General features: G+C 30.7%; 3 protein-coding genes across 7 annotated transcripts; 2 read left to right on the forward strand and 1 right to left on the reverse strand.

The window, feature by feature from the left end:
- Positions 1-3,483: 3,483 nt before the first annotated feature.
- On the reverse strand, positions 3,484-5,286 carry LOC114166809 (PPPDE putative thiol peptidase family protein). Its single transcript, XM_028051648.2, has 3 exons — positions 4,762-5,286; positions 4,292-4,579; positions 3,484-3,872 (listed from the first exon to the last, which is right to left on the reverse strand). The coding sequence occupies exons 1-3, from the start codon at positions 4,895-4,897 to the stop codon at positions 3,652-3,654; spliced, it is 645 nt and encodes a 214-aa protein (XP_027907449.1). The 5' UTR covers positions 4,898-5,286; the 3' UTR covers positions 3,484-3,651.
- An 8,461-nt stretch (positions 5,287-13,747) lies between these two features.
- Positions 13,748-16,324, forward strand: LOC114167665 (uncharacterized). 2 transcript variants are annotated; one of them, XM_028052784.2, is made up of 5 exons: positions 13,748-14,111; positions 14,780-14,829; positions 14,919-14,971; positions 15,488-15,917; positions 16,033-16,324. In XM_028052784.2, the coding sequence occupies exons 1-4, from the start codon at positions 13,873-13,875 to the stop codon at positions 15,914-15,916; spliced, it is 771 nt and encodes a 256-aa protein (XP_027908585.1). In that variant the 5' UTR covers positions 13,748-13,872; the 3' UTR covers position 15,917; positions 16,033-16,324. The 2 variants fall into 2 exon arrangements, with proteins under 2 accessions (XP_027908585.1, XP_027908584.1); XM_028052783.2 differs by having other exon boundaries at positions 13,749-14,111; positions 15,488-16,324.
- A 2,366-nt stretch (positions 16,325-18,690) lies between these two features.
- Positions 18,691-20,605, forward strand: LOC114167668 (uncharacterized protein At2g39795, mitochondrial-like). 4 transcript variants are annotated; one of them, XR_003600291.2, is made up of 4 exons: positions 18,691-18,948; positions 19,205-19,539; positions 19,628-19,846; positions 19,989-20,605. XR_003600291.2 is itself a non-coding variant. In XM_028052786.2 (3 exons), the coding sequence occupies exons 1-3, from the start codon at positions 18,739-18,741 to the stop codon at positions 19,788-19,790; spliced, it is 708 nt and encodes a 235-aa protein (XP_027908587.1). In that variant the 5' UTR covers positions 18,691-18,738; the 3' UTR covers positions 19,791-20,058. The 4 variants fall into 4 exon arrangements, 1 of the variants encoding a protein (XP_027908587.1); XR_003600292.2 differs by having other exon boundaries at positions 20,228-20,605; XR_014984889.1 differs by having other exon boundaries at positions 19,628-19,842.
- The last annotated feature ends 30 nt before the right edge of the window (positions 20,606-20,635 follow it).

Consider the following 20,635-nt stretch of genomic DNA (forward strand, 5'->3'; position numbering starts at 1 on the left):
TATGGGATAAATAAATTCGTATTTTTTTTTTCAAATTTTAATATGTTTTAATTTTCAATTTTTAAAAAATAATAGATATAATCGTTTTTATTCTAATATTGTTAATTTTATTTCTTTTATATATTAAATACAAACTAACATTAAGAATTAGTTTGAAACACAGTTAATATGTTCAAACAATTTAAATCAAGAATCTGTTTAACACGTTCAAACAAATCAATAGGACCATGAATATTATATTTATTTATTTTTAAAGATTAATGATCAAACTATGTAAAATGTAGAATTAAATATGTTTTTGATTCCTCAAGTTTTAGTTAATTTTGGAATTAGTTTCTTTTCTAAATTTTTTATCAATTTAGTTCTTTATCTTTAGAAATACATGAATTTAGTCATTTTTATCAAATTTTGTTAGGTTTATTTGACATTTTAAACACATTTTATGATAATATTTGAGTTATCATTGAAACGAAAATGTGTCAAACATGTAAACAATTCAAATACTATCATGAAATACGTTTTAAACGTCAGATAAACTTAACAAAATTTGGTTAAAAAGACTAAATTTATGCATCTTTAAGGATGAATGACTAAATTTGTCAAATTTTTTGAAAAGAGACTAATTCCAAATTTCACTAAGCTGAGGGACAAAAACATATTTAATCCTAAAATTTAACATATGAACCAATTTTTAATTGTGCAAAAGTTTAAGAATTAAAATCGCATCCAACCGAATAATAAATTTCAAGCAAAACCTTATTTCCTCTTCTTCCTCGTATTCACCACCTCTCACCAAATATAGGCAAAGTAGGTTGGTTTTGTAAGAGAAATTTATTTTTAGGTCGCATAGTTTTAACGAAGCAGCGTGCATTTACTTCCTCAATCATGTTGTGTTGTTGTTCTCAGCCAGGAAAAAAAAAAGGTTAAAAAAAAATGAAAAACATTATTGGTTTGGTGGTCAAAAGTTAGGGTTCTAAGATGCAGCTTTGTTGACTCTAATAGATTCTTTAGAGGAAAAAGTGGAAAGTCCAAATAGGAAAAGTCATAACCCTAAAAAAAGAAAAATGAAGAATAGGGACAGAGATTGACAGAAAATGACAGCACCAAACTTCTTCTGTAGTTCATGTCTCACTATCTCACTCTGTGGTTTATGCAACTCACCATGTCTGCAACACACCACAAATCATGGTGCTTCTAATTTGTCATTAGTTCATTATCATTTACCACTTCGACACAACAAAAAAAAAGAAGAAAGATCATAATGTTTGCTTCCACTGCATAATTTTAAACACAGACTCAACAGTTTCAAAATATTGCATTACTTTAGGAGAACATTAGCACATTTTATCATTTCAAAAACATGCATATGTGGGTGGCATTCACATACTCCAACAAGGAATAATAATAATAATAATAATAATAATAATAATAATAATAATAATAATAATAATAATAATAATAATAATAATAGTATTAATATCTATCACCTTTTTTCTTTACCAAAGTTCTTCGATCTTGTTAGTGATCTCCCAACTCTTAAAACATAATAGGAATATAGCAAAAGCTTTCTATATCGGTTAAAACATATATTTTATATATCAGTTAAACAAATTTTCTATGTCGATTATAGATTTGAAAAAAAAAATAGAGAATTAGTTCTGTTAGGTTGAAAATCTTGATCAAAGATTAGATCAATATAAAATATACAAATGACTGTAAATCTTATATTTATAAATTAGTTTTATAAGATTGAGCTAGACTTAAAATCTATTACTTAATACATAATGAAAAATTCATAAATTTTACTTTAGTCTGTGATGAAAAACAATTTATTAGAGACATATTTAATGGACCCAACTATGATCACTACTAAAAAAACTCATATTTCCTATTAATTTATTTTGAAATTTTTTTCGTAGGAAATACCTACAAATTTTGTTGAGAAAAAAAATTGCAAAAAATTCTTACCAATTTTTTTACAAAATATTTTGTATAAAACACTTTTTGCAATAAATTTTGTAGGAAATATTTACAAATTTTATAATTTTGTAGGAAATGATTACTCACGAAGGAATTACTTATCAATTAAAATTTTTTAAAAAAATAGCAGAAAAAAAGTTTTTTCTTATAAATTCTTTTAATAAATTTGTACGAAAAATTTCATGTAATATTAGAATTTCTAGCTGTGAATTTACTGTGTTCATAAAATGAAGTGATTTAACATGTGGGAAAGTTTATTATGCAGAAGCTGGAGAGTGTAAAACTTGGTATATACAAATATATGATTATCTTTGAATACTGTAGTATCTTCGTAAACTATTTGGAGTGACACTGTGTAAGATATTATCTATAACATGATATTATAATGCATGTATAATAGTAGAAAGAGGGTAAATGATTAAATTCGTAACTTAAAAGTGAAAATGTGTTTCAATTCAATTTCATTATAAAATTAATTTGTTAAATTTAACGTATATATACAAAATAGTTGTTGATATAGATGTAAATGACACATGTTACTTCTTTCACTTTTACAAAAATTTGGGACCGATATTATATCTACTTTCAATTTTGTTACTAAACTTTTTTTATTAAATTGATTTAAAATACTAGGGTTTTGTTTATACAGTTTTGTTTTCTCTCATTGATTTTTTTTTTATCAAGTCTTTCAACATATTCTTAAAAGAGAAACGAGAATTTAAATTAGAATAAAAGTTTACTAAAAAAAACAAGACCACTCTTATCAAATCACTAAACATGGTAAAAATTAATTATTAATAATTTTATTAAAACTAATACATTATTCATTTATATATAAACTTAAGCAAATATTTTCACAACCAAAAATTTTGGTCACAGTGTTTATAATTTATAGGTTCTAAATATCTTTTTTTTTCAATATTGAGTAAAATTTGAAATTAATCTCTTTATTTTAATTAATTTAGATTTAGTATTTAAATTATTTATACCGTTTAATATATTTTCATTTTAATATTAATTTAAATATAATTATAAAATACGTTTAAAATGTTAAATAAACTTAACAAAAATTTATAAAAAGGATTAAATCTATACATTTATAAAAAATAAAAATAAAGACTACATTAATATAAAATTTTGAAATAGAACTAATTCCAAAATTTACTTAAATATAAAAAAAAAACATATTTAACCTAATTTATATGAAATATTATTAGTGCGAAAAAAAAAATTAGAATGAAACTTGCTCCTTTTTAGTCAAGTTCGGTATTTAATATTTTTCTATCTAAGCTAAATATATATTTAATATTAAAAAATCATATTTGTATTTTATTTTTGTTTACGTACATAGTAGATTGCTTTTTCACTTTAAAAATATGTTGAAATTCCAGTGTGGTAGATAGAATCAAATTTCTTTTTTTTTCCTATAAAGTAGGACCTCTCTTTAATTTCAAAAGAAAAAGACGCATTAAAGAAAAAAAAAAGTAGATTTTGAATCCGGGATTCCTGGCTGGTATTTTTATAATGTTATTGGATGTAAAGAATGAAGAAAAACAATTTTAAACTCAGAATCCAATCTGTTGCTTTTCTTCGATCGAGCAACTTCACTGTAATTGGCCAAATCAAAAAAGAAAAAAAAGAAAAAAAGATTTTGGGCATTCAGGATGATGATCATGAAGAAGACCCAACAATCAACGGTGACGGTGGAGGGAGAGAGCGTCGGGTTCTACTCCTTCCCCTGCGCCCTCTCGCAGGGGATGGTGAAGAATTTGATTTCTTTCCCTCACTCGCTAACGCTTCCTTCTCTCCCTCACATGGCTTCTCTTCCATTCTGTGATGCCTAACTTTTGTTGAGTTCAGTGTCACAGGAAGAACACAATTGCACAAAAAACCTGCAAAACACGTCAATTTATCCATGTCAACATAAATCCAACAACTTTCTTTTTTTTTTCAAAGTCAACAATAACTATATTTAAAATTTTCTAGGAATGGTCGTGTGTGTGCTGGTAACAAATTCCCACATCATTGAATATTTTTATTGCAGATACAACAATTTCACCAAAAAAATACAACACCACAACGATTTTCAATTTTCAATTTTCAAATTTACGCAAGCAAACAATAACACCTGAGATGAAAACGACCCGTAATGGAATAATAATGGATTAATAGACAGCACTTGAAAGTTTTTTATTGGTAAAAAGAAGAAACAGGTTTATGTTGGGTTAACGTTGTTGTTGTTGTTGTTGCTGTCGTCGGTTGTGAATATGAATAGTGAACGGTGAACAGTGGATGGTGAGTTATCACTTACCGATTCTGGCAAGACGATTGACCCAACTCGGGATCGGGTTTCCGGTGAGTCTTAGACAAGCATCGTTGCAGAAATGGTTGCAGTTTTTTGTGATGAGATTGTAAGCGTTTCCTCTGTATTCCGCCGCGAGTTCTTCCATAACCGTCTTCACCTCACCGGGTCCCATGTCGGTTTTTCCGATCAGAATCGTTTTTCTGAAAGAGAAACCTTCGCACCTCTTCGGTTCTCCCTCGAATATCCCCGTCGACGGATACTCGTGAGCTCCGAACGCGAATTCAACTCCGTGAACTGCACGCAGCAACAACCAAGTAAAAAAAAATTCATTTTTTTGTAGAATAAAGGAGAGTGAAAGCAACCCAGAAACTTTTTTTCTTTGCGGATCGTAGATCTGAGATGGGTTGTTACGGAGATTCAAAAGGGGTGGAGAGGGAGTGAGAGAAAAAAAAAAGAAAAAGAAAAAACCGACGAACCTTGCACGCCGGAATGGTACACTCCGAGGCCGAACCAGTAAGCGTAACCGTTCATCGGTGTCAGATCGTAGACGTTGAGGTACACCGGGACCGATCCCGAAGCGACGCCGTTTTTTGAGCTCTTCCTGCACAGCATTCTGCGGCGGCGCGTCGTTTTTGATTCGCGAAACGTCAACTACTTCATCGCCCCGGCAGAAAAAAAGAAGAAGAAGAAAACGCAGAGTTCAATACGAGATGAAATGAAGGTGAAGGCTTTTTCTCACCACAGAGTATCGTATCAACAAAGGTGTTTGCTTTTCCCAATTGGGTATGCGAATTTCTAAGAAATGGAAAATGGGTTGTGGAAGATGAGGAAGATGAGGAGAAAGAGGAAAGGAATGAGAAGGTCCTGGTTGCGTTGGCTGGTGGGTTCCACCGGCGGTGGGTGGTGGCGGTGGTGGCGGTGAGCGTGTGTGTGTGTGAATTGGGAGCATATATAGTGTGTTACATACGCATGAAAATGTATTTATAAAAGAATTGTGATTTGGAGTGAAATTACTTTTGTGCCTGAAACATGAGCTGGTGTGGTCTTGGGTGTGTTGAAAAGAATTTGTAAAGACAAAGAAAGTAACGTTTGGTCATAATTATGGCGTATGGGTGAGGGGTTCCATGTTATTTTTATGTCTATTATTGTATTATCATGAAGTTTGTTTAGTGTTTAGTGTTTTGTGGAGTTTTGATCTTAAAGTAAAGAAAAAGAGGAGCGTGATGATGAGTTTCGGGTAAAGGGGAGTGGGGTATGAACATGTATGATAATGGATTCAATTCAATTAGCAACTTTTTTTTTGGATTAAAGAATTTAATTAGGTATTTGACACACACTAACTCGTAATCTTCTTTCCTAAGTCAAGTGAAGTAAAGAAGATAGAAAAGACTTTGACCCTGGAAAGTGGTATAATTGGTTGTTAATTAGGGCTTATGGATGATTAGAATGATGGTTTAACTAGGTTGTCACGTGGGTGTGGTAAATAATAGCACTAACAAATTCTAATCTCATGTGGTTGAGATTCGTGACATTCATTTTTAAACAGGAATTGAGATAATCCAGTAAATTTAAGTATATATTTTAAAAATATTATTGTTTTTTTTATCGTAGTTAAAAGAGATAAAATGCGACTAAATTAGAAACATATTATTAATAATATTATTCTCATCACAATGTTAAGGTATTGATGTGTAATTTATCACTCATGAATAAATATACTTAAATAAATGTATACATGTACTTTATATAAGCTTGGCAAAAACTTTATCAAAATATATGATAAACAAACAATGTTAATGTCCATTCATAATTATTATATTATGTTTAAGCAAAAACCAAAGTGAAGATATCCTTGCATAAATAATAATCCAAATCCACACCTTTTACAATTACAACCGAAAAGAATATGTAACACATCAAATAATTGTACATTTAAAGTTGTGTGGGCACAAATTATGATATACATAGATGAAAAATGTAACTGATAAAGAATGTAGAATTCAAAATGATTTATTTTTGTTACACTTTGAATTCTTCGGTGTTTTAATGTGTATTATTTTTAGACATAAATAATTTGGGTTAAATATGTTTTTGTCGTGAATTTTGGAATTAGTAAATTTTGAAATTTTAGATTAATTTAGTTTGTTAATCTTTTGAATACATGAATTTAGTCATTTTAATCAAATTTTGTTAAGTTTGGTTGACATTTCAAACGCGTTTCATAATAGTATTTGACTTAACATTAAAGCAAAAATATATCAAACAGTCTAAACAACTCAAACACAATCCTAAAATACGTACGAAACATCAAATAAACCTAACAAAAATTGATTCAAATGACTAAATTCACGTATTTTGAAAGATGAATTACCAAATTGATCCAAAATTTTGAAATTGACTAATTCCAAAATTTACCGAAACTTAAGGACAAAAACATATTTAACCAAAACAATTTTGCCATTTTTTACCATTGAAAAGTTATGTTATCTTTTGATTTTAAAATTACTTAAATTATACTATTTGTATTTTTATATCCCATAGTATGTCTGATAATCGTTTGAGAAATTCTCCTTTAATAAAAAGAACTCTATATTAATATGTTTTCACAATGTTATAATAATTATGACGTGAAAATACATTTTTATGATGATACTATAAATATAAAATCAGTTTCTTTGTCCATGACTGGTAAATAGGAAATACATAACAAAATCTTTAAATAATTATAGACAACAACAAATAATCGTTTTTTTTTTTGGTTTATTTCAATTAATTTTTGTCAAATATAACATGTAAAGGGAATGAAGCATGGTAAATAGTTTGTCCAAAATTAAGCTTACTTTTGTAAATATTAGTTACATAATTAGCAAACATAGAAATTAAGCAACAGTGAAACAGACAATTATTGAATAATCGATTATCATTATTTTTTTCTTGATTATGAAAAAAATTATTTTTCATCTAACAAGTTTATTAAAAATTAAAATAAAACATAAAAGTAATAATGAGAATGAGGTAAGACAATCATTTTTTTTTCTTTTCAAATCTAATGATTTTTCTCAAAAGTTGTAATTAGCTTTTGTAAGCCCACACACAAAATTAGTTAAAAATGACACATTAAAACTGAAAATTGACATTTAAACTTCCTCTGTGTTTATAAATTGAATTTTTTTAATTTTTATATTATGTTAAGTTGGTTTATAATTTTTTAAATTTCATTATTTCAAATAATGCAACGGAAAAAATTAGAACAATCAAATTAAAAAAAGCTGTAAACACTTTTTTGTTTTGTAAGTTTTAAGTTCTATATATATTTGGAACTTTTTCATTGAATATCTATTAATTTTTTTTCTATATAATACTCATTTTTATTTATATGTATCACTTAATATTTATCTTTTGTATCAATAATAGATGACATGTTATCTTATTTACTCGTCTTCGAAGAAATTTGAAATTTCATAACTAATGTAAAATTTGTTATGAATTAATGGTCGTCCATTGATTTATACAATCACTCATATGATTGATAATCATATTATTCATTACTCTTTATGATGTAATATTTTGTATTTACTATTTGATTTTATATCCTTTCTGGGTTACCATATTGTACCTATAAATAGGACTCGTCCTATCAGTAATGAGACACACATAAAAACAGAAGTTGCTCCCTACTCTCTCATTCTCTATTCTTCCTCTCCTTTGTCTCTCTTATTACCTTTATTTTATAACACGTTATCAGCACGAGGGTTATCCAACTGAGCGTGAAGGCATATTTTTTTTTTCTCCCTAAGAACAACGCTCTATATTCCTTAACCGAGGTTCTTTCTAATCTTTTTCTCATTCACAAACTTTATCTCATTTTCTTTTTTTTGTGTAATGATAATTGTTTGATTTATTTTTCTCTGTCATATTATTATTATTATTATTATTTGATTTTAATAATTTCATACATGAAATTTGATTATATTAATATTTTATGTGCTAGTTTTAAACACGCGAAACGTTGCAAAATTCTCTGTCATAATATTTTTATTATGACGATGATTATTATTAATATTATTATTTTGATGATGATGATTATTATTAATATTATTATTTTATGTGTTAGTTTTAAACACGCGAAACGTTGCAAAATTTGGATTTGTGACCCTTGATATTGTAAGGAAGAATTCCTTATATTGGATTTTAAATGTTGAAATATATTTAGATGCAATGGATATTGGGATACCATTAAATAAAGAAATAAAGCAACTAATTTGCTCATAACAAAAATATTGTGAAAAGAGACTTCACAAATATTGTGAATTTATTTCATGCCTATGCATGGCTGGCTGGACAAAGCAATAAAGCTTTTGATGAAAAATCATGAGATCCGCCTAATCTGCTCCATTCCCAGAAGTGAATGGAGCAATCAATATTATGAATTGATTTCATGCCTTCTTGTGGCTGAACAAAATAATGAGCTCTTGATGAAAAATCATGAGGCCCGACCAACTGGTTCTGCTCCATTCCCAGAAGTGAATGCAGCAACATCTGATCCATATAATCATGGACGAGGTCAAGACCATAATAATAATCGTGGTCGTAATTTTGGCCGTGGTCGTAGCCATGGTCGTGGTCGTGGTCGTGCTATTAATCATGGTCGTGGACATGGTTATAAAGGAAATTTTCAAAGAGAAACTTCATCAACAGAAGTGGAACAAGAATGCGAAAAAGGAAAAAGAAAGGGGTGAAAATAATGGCAAAAAGGCTGAAAATATATGTTACCGTTGTGGTAGTAAAGGTCATTGGACCCGTGCCTGTTATACACCAAAGCATCTTGTTGAACTCTACCAAGAATCACTTAAAAAGAAGAATGTAGAAACACACTTTGCTTATGAAGATGGTGATTCTGATTATGGTCATATGGATACTACTCATCTTGATATTGGTGATTTCTTTTCTAAACCCGATGGAAGCATTGATCACCTTATTGGTGATGGGAGTGTTAGAAAATAGTTTTATTTTATGATTAATTTTTAAGACAATGTTTTATATTTAATTCATGTTGCTTTTATATGTACAAGTTTTTATGTTTTTATGAATAAAATCCTCTATTTTATTTTTTTTTTCTTTCTCTCCTCTTACAAAGTAATCTCTAATATTGATATTTATGTTTATATGAAGAATGAATATTGGCATTAACACCAATGATGAGGATCTGTGCCTTGCTGATAGTGCAACAACTCATACAATTCTCAAGAGTAATAAATTTTTCTCTACTTTGGTAATGCGAGAAGTCAATGTTAGTACTATTTCTGGTACTACAAATATAATTGAAGGCTCTGGAAGAGCTACAGTACTTCTGCCAAGAGGTACAAGATTGCATATTAAAAATGCATTTTATTCTCCTAAGTCCAATAGAAACTTATTAAGTTTCAAGGATATTCGTCTAAATGGATATCATATTGAGACAAATAATGAAGGAGATGTTGAATATCTTTATATCACTCAAATTGAGTCAAATAAAAAATGTGTATTGGAGAAATTATCAGCCTTCTCTTATGGCTTGTACTACACATATATTAATGCGATTGAGACGCATGTTATTGTAAGCCAGAAGCTTACAAATAAGAATGAATTTCTTGTTTGGCATGATCGGTTGGGTCATCCTGGATATATCATGATGCGAAAAATAGCTGAAAACTCATGTGGACATCCACTTAAAAGTCAAAAGCTTCTTCAGTCCAATGATTTCTCATGTACTGCATGTTCGCAGGGAAAATTGATAATAAGACCATCACCAGAAAAAATTAGAAATGAGTCAATCTCATTTTTAGAACGAATACAAGGTGATATTTGTGGTCCAATACACCCACCATGTGGATCATTTAGATATTTCATGGTATTAATTGATGCGTCCACTAGATGGTCACATATTTGTTTACTATCAACTCGAAATCAAGCATTTGCTAAGTTATTAGCACAATTGATCAAGTTAAGAGCCCACTTCCCAGATTATCCAATTAAGAAAATTCGTCTTGATAATGCTGGTGAATTTACATCTCATGCTTTTAATGAGTATTGTATGTCAATTGGAATTGAAGTTGAACATCCAGTAGCACATGTTCATACTCAAAATGGACTTGCAGAATCATTGATAAAACGTCTAAAATTGATTGCACGACCTTTACTTATGAAAGCTAATCTTCCAATGACTACTTGGGGATATGCAATTCTGCATGCTGCAGTATTGATTCGCATCAGACCAACAAGTTATCACAAATACTCTCCTTTACAGTTGGTTTTTGGTCAACAACCAAATATTTCTCATTTAAGAATTTTTGGGTGTGCTGTATATGTCCCAATTTCCCCACCAAAAAGGACTATGATGGGTCCTCAAAGACGTTTGGGAATATATGTTGGATATGATTCTCCATCGATAATAAAATATCTTGAACCATCAACAGGTGACTTATTTACAGCTCGATTTGCTGATAGTCATTTTGATGAATCAATTTTTCCAACGTTAGGGGGAGAAAGAAAGAAACTGGAAAAAGATATTGGTTGGAATGAATTATCATTATCTCATCTTGATCCTCGTACAAAAGAGTGTGAACTAGAAGTTCAACGGATAATTCATTTACAAAAATTGGCCAACCAATTACCAGATGCTTTTACTGACACAAAAAGGGTAACTAAGTCGCATATACCCGCTGCTAATACTCCAATCAGAATTGATATTCCTGTTGGACAATCTAATATAGCAAATGAATCTCAAACACGCCTAAAGCGTGGTAGGCCTTTGGGTTCCAAAGATAAAAATCCTCGTGTGAGAAAAAGGGAAAAAAGGCAAGATGGCCTAATCGAGGGGGTAAAAGTCCCAAAAGATTCTTTTGACATAATCAATGATTCGGTTCCAGAAGAACCTCAGGTACCTGAAATTGTTGAAAATGATGAGATCTCAATAAATTATGTCATGAATCATAAAATATGGAATCGAAATAAAGTCAATATTGACGAGGTTTTTGCATATAATGTAGCAAAGGATGTCATAAGTGACAATGATGATCAAGAACCAATGACAATTGAAGATTGTCGGCAAAGAAATGATTGGCCAAAATGGAAAGATGCAATCCAAGCAGAATTAGATTCGCTTGCTAAACGAAAGGTTTTTGGACCTGTAGTTCGCACACCTGAGGGTGTAAAACCTATTGGGTACAGATGGGTTTTTGTACAAAAACGAAATGAGAATGGTGAAATTGTTAGATACAAAGCACGGTTAGTTGCTCAAGGTTTTTCACAAAGACCTGGTATTGATTTTGAGGAGACATATTCTCCAGTATTGGATGCAACAACATTTATATATTTAATTAGCCTTGTTGCACAAGAAGGTTTGAATCTGCACCTCATGGATGTTGTTACAGCCTATTTGTATGGCTCTTTGGAAAATGATATTTATATGAAACTCCCTGAAGGATTTAATGTGCCCAACAAAGCAAATTCTAAAAAGGATTATTCAATAAAATTGAATAAGTCCCTTTATGGATTGAAACAATCAGGACGTATGTGGTATAACCGTCTAAGTGAGTACTTATTAAAGGAAGGGTATAAAAATGACCCTATTTGTCCTTGTATTTATATGAAAAGATCCGAGAATGAATTTGCCATAATTGCTGTTTATGTAGATGACATAAACATAGTTGGAACTCCTAATGAGCTCACAAAGGCAATTGATTGTTTAAAGAAAGAATTTGAGATGAAGGATCTTGGAAGGACAAAGTTTTGTTTGGGATTACAAATTGAGTATTTAAACAAAGGTGTTCTTGTACATCAAGAAGCTTATATAACGAAAGTGCTTAAAAAGTTCTATATGGACAAATCACATTCACTATGCACTCCAATGGTGGTGAGGTCATTAGATGTTGATAAAGACCCTTTTAGACCTCAAGAAAAAGATGAAGAACTACTTGGTCCTGAAGTACCATATCTTAGTGCTATAGGAGCACTAATGTATCTTGCTAATTATACTCGACCCGATATAGCATTTGCTGTAAATTTGTTAGCAAGATATAGTTCTTCACCTACAAGAAGACATTGGAATGGAGTAAAACAAATACTCCGTTACCTTAAAGGCACTATGAATATGGGCTTGTTTTACCCAAATGATTCAAAATTAGATCTAATGGGTTATGCAGATGCAGGTTATTTATCAGATCCTCATAATGGTCGATCACAAACAGGATATTTGTTCACATGTGGTGGCACAGCGATTTCATGGCGATCTGTGAAACAAACAATAACAGCAACATCGTCAAATCATGCAGAAATTTTAGCATTACATGAGGCAAGTCGTGAATGTGTTTGGTTAAGGTCTATAATTCAACATGTGCGACAAACTTGTGGTTTATCCTTGGGAAAAATGAAACCAACAACGATATATGAAGACAATAGTGCATGCATTGCTCAATTGAAAGAAGGATATATTAAAGGAGACAGAACAAAACATATTCTTCCAAAATTCTTTTTCACTCATGATCTTCAAAGAAATGGTGATGTAGAGATCCAAAAGATTCGCTCATGTGAAAATCTAGCAGATTTATTTACAAAGTCTTTGCCAAGGAGAACTTTTGAGCAATTGGTTCATAGGATTGGACTCCGCCATCTTAATGATGTAAGTTTACATGAGGGGGAGAAATTAGAAGATGCAAAGAACAATATTATATAGAATGATGTACTCTTTTTCCTTCACTAGGTTTTTATCCCAAAGGGTTTTTCCTAGTAAGGTTTTAACGAGGCACATTCTTTTATCAATGGACACCCAAGGGGGAGTGTTATGAATTAATGGTCGTCCATTGATTTATACAATCACTCATATGATTGATAATCATATTATTCATTACTCTTTATGATGTAATATTTTGTATTTACTATTTGATTTTATATCCTTTCTGGGTTACCATATTGTACCTATAAATAGGACTCGTCCTATCAGTAATGAGACACACATAAAAACAGAAGTTGCTCCCTACTCTCTCATTCTCTATTCTTCCTCTCCTTTGTCTCTCTTATTACCTTTATTTTATAACAAAATTAGATTAATTAACACATAATGTTTTACAAGGATTTTTGCATTGTCAACTACAATAATCAATAATAATAATCAAGGATTATTTTATGTCATTATCATTAACTAAGTGTTAACGGTAATTCTTGTTTATTCAACACATTTTTAGTGCAAAACAAGAAAAGACACTTGTTAACACTAATATTCTTTTATAATAAACACACAAATATTTTTAATATGTAAAAAAACTAAATAATAAAATAAAATAACAATCACATTATTTAATTTAAAGAAAAATAAATAGTAAGAATATAATTACAAAACCTAAAAGTTTATATACCATGCTTTGGCAGTGTGGTAGAAGAAGAAAAACCATTATTTTCATGAGCCTATGCGTATATTTATGCTATTTTTTTCAAATTTTTTTCTAACTTTTGTTAAATAATAATAGTAAATGAGGTGAGTAGAAACGGGGCGGGTATGGTGGATCCGAAGTTTTAAGAAATCGGTTGGTGTTTTTGTGCGATGAACCTCTATGTTTCGCGGCGGAGTAAGGTGGCTACGCTCCTCGGAGCGATTCAAGTTTCTGGCAACGTCATTCTCCAGTAACGCCAGAACCCGTTATTCCTTTTGTACATCAACTAAAAGCAGTAACAACAACGGCGACAACAAAAACACCGTCGTCGATGAAAGGTATCGGCAGCTGGAGAATCTCGACATGGTGACTGCCGCTAAGATTCTTTTCACTGATCCCCCGAAGAAGAGGAAGTTTGGGTATCCTCTTTCTTTCCTCTATGTTTTCTCTTTCTCGCATTTCGTCGAGCACCTTCCTTGCACCTTTTTTCTTTCACATGTGAACATTACTTAATGATCTTAATACATTGTATCTCCACTTTACTACCTTTATCTGTTTATTTTCTAATTTTTTGGGAGTTTCAAGCTGCAAGTTGACACCATGGAAGCCTTGCTCATTTTTTTTTTTTAATTTTAAAAAATTACATTAGAGTTCATATCATAAACTTATTCTGATAACCTAACATTGTGAACTTTATTTAAAAAAGAATTTGTAAGTAGATCATAAGTCACTTTCTGTAGTCATTAAATCCAAATAAGTTCGTGTAATGAGCTTTCCCAATGGAAAATGATTAAGGTAAATTATGATTTTTAAAGTCAGGAACTAAAACAATGGACTCTTCTTCATATTGGTCCTTAACATTAGTAGAAAATTCACTAAGCAAATTATGAATTCCAAAATTAAAGACCAGAGTGAAACTAAAGGCCATTGTAAAGACTATATTGGTGGGTGTATGTTATACGAAAATTAAAGTAAGGGTTTTTTACACTTTGGGTGGGGGTAGGGTGAGGTAACTATGTTTATTTATACTGTTAATAAGGAAGGGAAAAAAAAAATCTTACGTTGCATCTCTGTTTTTCTTGGTCAGGTTTGATTTCCATCTTGTACAGTTTTTTTTTGCCTGCTTGCCTTCCTTGGGTATGATGCTCACCCTTTAAAGTTTTATTTTATCATTTTCAAAATTTTCTACCATTATCATCGAAGTTTTTTTTTTTTTTTCTACACAGCTGTGTATTTGGTGGCACAATATGCTCGTTATGAAATGAGAACAATGGAGGCGGTAAGTTATCTTTCCTTTTTCTGATATTGTAATATAAGGGAAATTTTCGTTCTTCATATAAATGTTGGTAGGTGCTTGTGATCATCTTATTCCCTCTTCGTAATCTGACCATTCAATCCAGGGCTCCGTCTAAAGTACTTTCTATGGAATCCTTTAGGAATGAAACATCTTGTGTGACAATCTAAGAAGACTCGTATAGGCAATTCGGTGTTCTGATCCATTTTATTTTCCTAGCTAGACATTGATGATGTATAAACTATATCTTTGATAGTCCTTACATTCTGCAAATGTTTGCGGTTGCTGCACAGTGATATTGTTTGCTGAGAATTAATGAAAGATATAGTGAATTATTTTAAAATACATTGGAGTTTCCTAGATTATATTCTATGTTTTGTTTGAACCTGTTATTTGTGGGCTTTATTTGTAATTGGACATTTAAATAACTGGATGAGTGGTACACTATTTTTTTGTTGATTTTCCTCCCTGATAATGGTTTTTCTCCAAATCACTTAATAGGACGTTGAGAAGAAAAAGAAGCAGAAGGAAGAGGAAGAAGCAAAGGAAAAAGAAAAAGAAATGGAACTAAATCCCCCAGAGGAAAAGGAAGAAAAATATGATCCCGAACTTTCAGAGGTGAAAGTGAGACTTGAGAAACTTGAAGAGGCTGTGAAGGAGATTGTTGTTGAAACAAAGAAACAATCTAGTAGCAACCTAGCGAAAAATCAGGTGACTGATAATGAGGAAAAAAACTTAAGTTCTTCCCCAAAGGACACTAGTCCCACTGATTCTGCATCAAATAAAGCTGATAATGAAGACCATGTTAGCAAGCATAATTCTCCCAAGTCAAAGCCAGAATTACGCGAAGAGAGTAAGGGTTTAGATGCAACCCCAAATTATTCTGTTCAGGATCCCAAAGGCCAGAGTCAAAGTGGAGGGGCTTCTTAAGGTACTAGGATCTTTAGAAATTTTTTAAGTTATTAGATTGAAATGATCAAAAGCTATAGTTTTCTTTCTTTCTCTTTTGCTCAAAAAATGATTAGTTATTTGATCATACTTCACAGGTTACCAAACCTGTTGTCAATCCCCTACCTCTGAGAAATACTTTTCAAGTTTTATTAGGAAGGTATAAATGCGAAATCTATTTTTGGTTGGTGCATTAGTTTAGTTTCTATATATGTGGAAGCTAGAAAGTAATTGTTATTTGGGCTTTATGTGCCTGCAGTCATGTAAGGATCCAGTAAATTAATAATTTTTTTTCTAGGCTATGATCATTTGAATGTGGAGTGGAAGGGAGTAAACTTTAAATGTGGGTTCATCCTCTCCCTTTAATTTGATTTTAGTTTAGTCCTTCAATCTTCTTGTATTTAATTAAGTCCTGTAAGTTATATTTTTACATCAGCTTTCCCCTTTGTTTGCTTTGTCTGTCTTACGTGATTGTTAGGTTAGCCCGTTAATTGAATCCAAAATGCTATGCTTTTGCACTAGCACCTCTTCTTTTTTTCCCTTGTTGTGGGTGTAGCGAGGAAGAATGCAATTGCCATGTGGAGAAATTAAGGGTTTTAGGGGTCATGGATAGTGGTGTCAGTTTCAAAGAGGGTGGTCCTGGATTCGGAGTTCAACCGAACCCTCTTGGACCAACATTTGAGTAAACCAACACTAGACCAAAATTTAGTCAACTCAGTGCCTTTTATTATTCCTCTGTGAATTGAAACCAGAACAAGAGTACTTTAGACATTTGTCTGAGACAATAGCTTTTAGCTCTTGTCTATGGTTATGGTTGGAGACAGCTATAATCTTGAGTGTATCAATTTCATAGGCTTGAATGCAACTGCAATAGTTTGGTGTGGTGGAATGTTCATGTTGGTTGATTTTTGGTTTGGATTTAATGCGGTTAAATGTTTCATTAATCACCTCCAGATATTCGGAAGAAAAATTAATGAGACCAGATGTTCATAATGTTTATAATAGTGAGGACCTTGGAAATCAGAAGTTGACTTCTTATGACCCTTATATTTTTTTTCTTTGGAAAAAATGTGCCCTATCTATAGATTTTTAATAATACCAAATGGTCTGTTTTTGTACAACAGTATATCAATTGTTGAGTTAGATACTAGTATGGTTGGCTGACATGACATTGAGTAATTGCTGCTATGTCTTAGACGTGAAACCTGTTTTAGTAATAGGTAATGATTAAGGAAAAACTTTTATACTCTTATAACCTCGCACATTATTTTTGATTTATTGAAATAATGTTTGTTGACGGAGGAAAAAATGCTGGATATAAATATTTTGAAGAGAATCAAGTTTAGAAATCAAAACTATTGACAGGTTCGAGGATGGATGAATTATCACAACATTTTTAACAAATTCATTTAATTATTTAAGTTTGAAATTTTTACCTCTTCTATTTTGTTGTATTTTACTTGCTTTAATTATTTAGTTTACACACTATGTTGCTTTCTTTATGTTTTTTATAGTTTATTTTTTTCAATCATTTATGACTATATTTGGTATTAATATATGTATGTTTGGGTATATTAGCATAAAGACAAAGTGGGTATGGGTTTTTCATTTCATTTGTGGAGTGAAAATGAATATGAAATTTTTGTCCCGTCCAAGGAAATAATATACATGTATCCGTTATTAATTAAATGGTTTTCTTACTGAAATTACAATAGATAAAATATTATTTTATCATGTATTTAATGTTAAAAAGATGATTTTTTTTTCAATGTCAAATATTTTAAAAAAATTAAATATTAAAATAACAATTAGATAAAAGTTAAATAATTATAAAAAATAGTAAAAGTTATTAAATTTATACTTTAAAAATAAATTATGAAATTAAAAAAATAAGTTAATATAAATGTTTTAAATTATCTAATAAATTATATTGTTTTAGTATTTTGACATATATTGTTTTAATATTGACATAAGACGAATATGTATAATTCATCCCGTCTTCGTGTTAATTTAAAAAAAAATGGATATAACCTATATTCTCCATACAATATTCACCGATATTAATTTATTTACCATATCAGTATATAAAAAAAATAAAGATAAGAAAATTACTCTTTTCCTGATTTCTTAAAATTATAATTTCCAAAAAAAAAAAATGCGGACTCAATGTTTACTATTACTAATTATTTTGGGATTGATTCATTATTTTATCTCTAGAAAATATTTAAAAACATTGAAAAATGAAAATTTGTTTTTAACTTCAATTCTTAAGTATCATGAGATTATTAGGTGCAAGAATAATTTTTTATTTCAATTAATTTTATATTTTCAAGATTTATAGATAGATGAAGAAGCTAAAAAAAGGTTTTTTTTTTTCTATTCTTGTTTAAATATATAAATTACAAATATATTTAAATTAGAATGGTGATTTTGTATTTTAGAAGTACAAATGGGGAATAAGCACATAAGTAGCACACCTTTAATTTTTTTGAAAGGGTTACAAATTTAACAGTTTAAAAGTATTCTATTTTGTTCCAGTCCATAACACATTCCAACGTATCTCGCCATTTATTATCAAAATAAATTTTAGAACAAATTAAGTATTGTAGAAAAAAAAAATACTCTGTTTTTTATCACATCATTTTTTTTTTTATAGATTAGATAATAATGTTGTTTATGCTCCTGTGAATGTCACTAACATTATTTTAGTATTTTTTTTATTGTAGTGTCTCAGTCATATTTCATAAACCCTTTCATCTGATCCAAAACCCTACGTTTGTGATTGTGCGTTCTGTTTTTGTTCAATGGCACGCTTACTTCGTTCCCTCAGAAAACTCCCAACCCTAACCCTAACACACCAATTTCACCATCAACAGCAACAATTATGCATTTCTCAACACCTATTCCGGAGAAGTTACATATCGGAAATGCGCAAAGAAGCTTTCGAGGGTAACATTTTGAGACTCCTTCGCAACGAGATTCAGTACGAGCTCCAATCTGCTTCTACCTTCAAAGTATGTTTTCTTTTCTCCTTTTCCTCTAACTTCTACTTACTAATAAGGTTTCAATTTCTAGGAATCCACTTTCTAACAGTGCTATCAGATAAAATTTATTTAAAACCACGAAATTACCAACGTTTGGCTTATAACATTGTGTGATTTTTCCCAATAAAATTCAATTGAACTGCTATGTATTCGTGTGTTCAATACATTTCTTTGAATCAATTGAACTGCTATGTATTCGTGTTCAAAGCATACTCTTGTTTTACAGTCTGCTACGAAGTTTGGTTCCTTTGTGGTGGATGGCCGAGCTGGGGAGCGGTGGATTACACTGAAAAAACGACATGCTGATGAAGACATTAAACTTGAAGGCACCATGTTTGATGGAGCTGTTCCTGCTCCAACTCCAACAAAAGATGGTGGTGTAATTAATTCTGATGAAATGCAGATGCACATTACTGTAATTGTCACTATCTCCAAGGGAGAAGGTGATGGTGTGTTGCAAATTACGTGTTCTGCTTGGCCTGATTGTGTAGAGATAAAAAGGTTGTTCATACGTGCAAATGAGAATATAATAGCTGAGCCCTATTCTGGTCCGCAATTCACGTAGGTTTACTCACTCATTTCCACTCCTAGTTTTTTGCTTAGATTTGGAATTGTGTTAACGACACCTTTTTCTGTTGGTTCTTGACAGGGAATTGGACGATGAGTTGCAAGAGAGCCTCTATGATTATTTGGAAGAAAGGGGCATAAATGATGAACTTGCTGCTTTCTTGCATCAGTACATGAAACAAAAGGATAAAACGGAGTATGTAAGATGGATGGAAAGGGTCAAGGCTTTTATTGAAAGAAAATGAGGACATTAAATCACTTCTCCTGTATTTTTTGGTCACTGAAGTGTGAATCTAGGCAGGTACACATCACTGCTTTAGATTTTTAGTTTGTGTTGGAAGAAATTGTACTGGAGATTGGAATGTGGTTTTTGAACAAAAAAGATAGCACACATAAGATAGAATTACAGCATTACTAATGGAGGATTTTTCTCTCTTTTACAGATTCTGCATTCTTATCCACTTTTATGATTTTGATTTCGGTTGTGCAATCTATAAACAGTGATTCTTGATATTTGATTACTAGTAGCCAACAGCTGAATAATGGATGCAATTATTTTGATCTTGTTCCAAAACAATGGCTTAGAAGATATCATATATACTTTGGGGAGCTTTGATTACTTACTATACTAGTACTCACTTGTGTTATAAAAGTATATAATACTCTCTGCTTATGATACCAGTTAAGCACATCAGCATTCATACCCGTGCCTGGGAATATCCAAACATGGATTACAACCGAAATGCAGTCATTGGGATAACAAGGATTTGTTGTATATTGTAGATTGTTCATTTGGTTGTTAAAGTTACTGAATGTAGTAACTTGGTTTGATGTGCTTGAGAAATGAGTTCCAGAAAGGAAAGGGAGGAATTTATTTCTATTTTTTTTTTTTTGTAATTTGATAACTTTAAATAAAATATAAAGTAATAAACATTAAGTGTCCTTTCTTTTTCTGTTCTGTTTTACAAGTTTACTCTAATGTATAGAAGCACTGTAATGAAATGATTTTTTAATCATATTAATGAAATAATTGACGCTTTTCATCTCTTGAAAATGAAAACTCTTAAAAGTTCTAGTTACTAGAACCTAA

Source organism: Vigna unguiculata, chromosome 10 (assembly GCF_037176805.1).
Source record: "Vigna unguiculata cultivar grain cowpea cultivar isolate G323 ecotype 2 chromosome 10, ASM3717680v1, whole genome shotgun sequence".
NCBI classification, from domain to species: Eukaryota; Viridiplantae; Streptophyta; class Magnoliopsida; order Fabales; family Fabaceae; genus Vigna; species Vigna unguiculata.

Bases quoted from the DNA above. Each gene is read 5' to 3' on its own strand.
- LOC114166809 (XM_028051648.2), bottom strand. From the start codon at position 4,897: ATGCTGTGCAGGAAGAGCTCAAAAAACGGCGTCGCTTCGGGATCGGTC. The intron at 4,580-4,761 runs GTTCGTCGGTTT...TGCTGCGTGCAG, and splicing joins GTACCATTCCGGCGTGCAAG to TTCACGGAGTTGAATTCGCG. The intron at 3,873-4,291 runs GTAAGTGATAAC...CGTGTTTTGCAG, and splicing joins CAATCGTCTTGCCAGAATCG to GTTTTTTGTGCAATTGTGTT.
- LOC114167668 (XM_028052786.2), top strand. From the start codon at position 18,739: ATGGCACGCTTACTTCGTTCCCTCAGAAAACTCCCAACCCTAACCCTA. The intron at 18,949-19,204 runs GTATGTTTTCTT...CTTGTTTTACAG, and splicing joins AATCTGCTTCTACCTTCAAA to TCTGCTACGAAGTTTGGTTC. The intron at 19,540-19,627 runs GTAGGTTTACTC...GGTTCTTGACAG, and splicing joins TATTCTGGTCCGCAATTCAC to GGAATTGGACGATGAGTTGC.
- LOC114167665 (XM_028052784.2), top strand. From the start codon at position 13,873: ATGTTTCGCGGCGGAGTAAGGTGGCTACGCTCCTCGGAGCGATTCAAG. The intron at 14,112-14,779 runs GTATCCTCTTTC...TTTCTTGGTCAG, and splicing joins CCGAAGAAGAGGAAGTTTGG to GTTTGATTTCCATCTTGTAC. The intron at 14,830-14,918 runs GTATGATGCTCA...TTTTCTACACAG, and splicing joins TGCCTGCTTGCCTTCCTTGG to CTGTGTATTTGGTGGCACAA.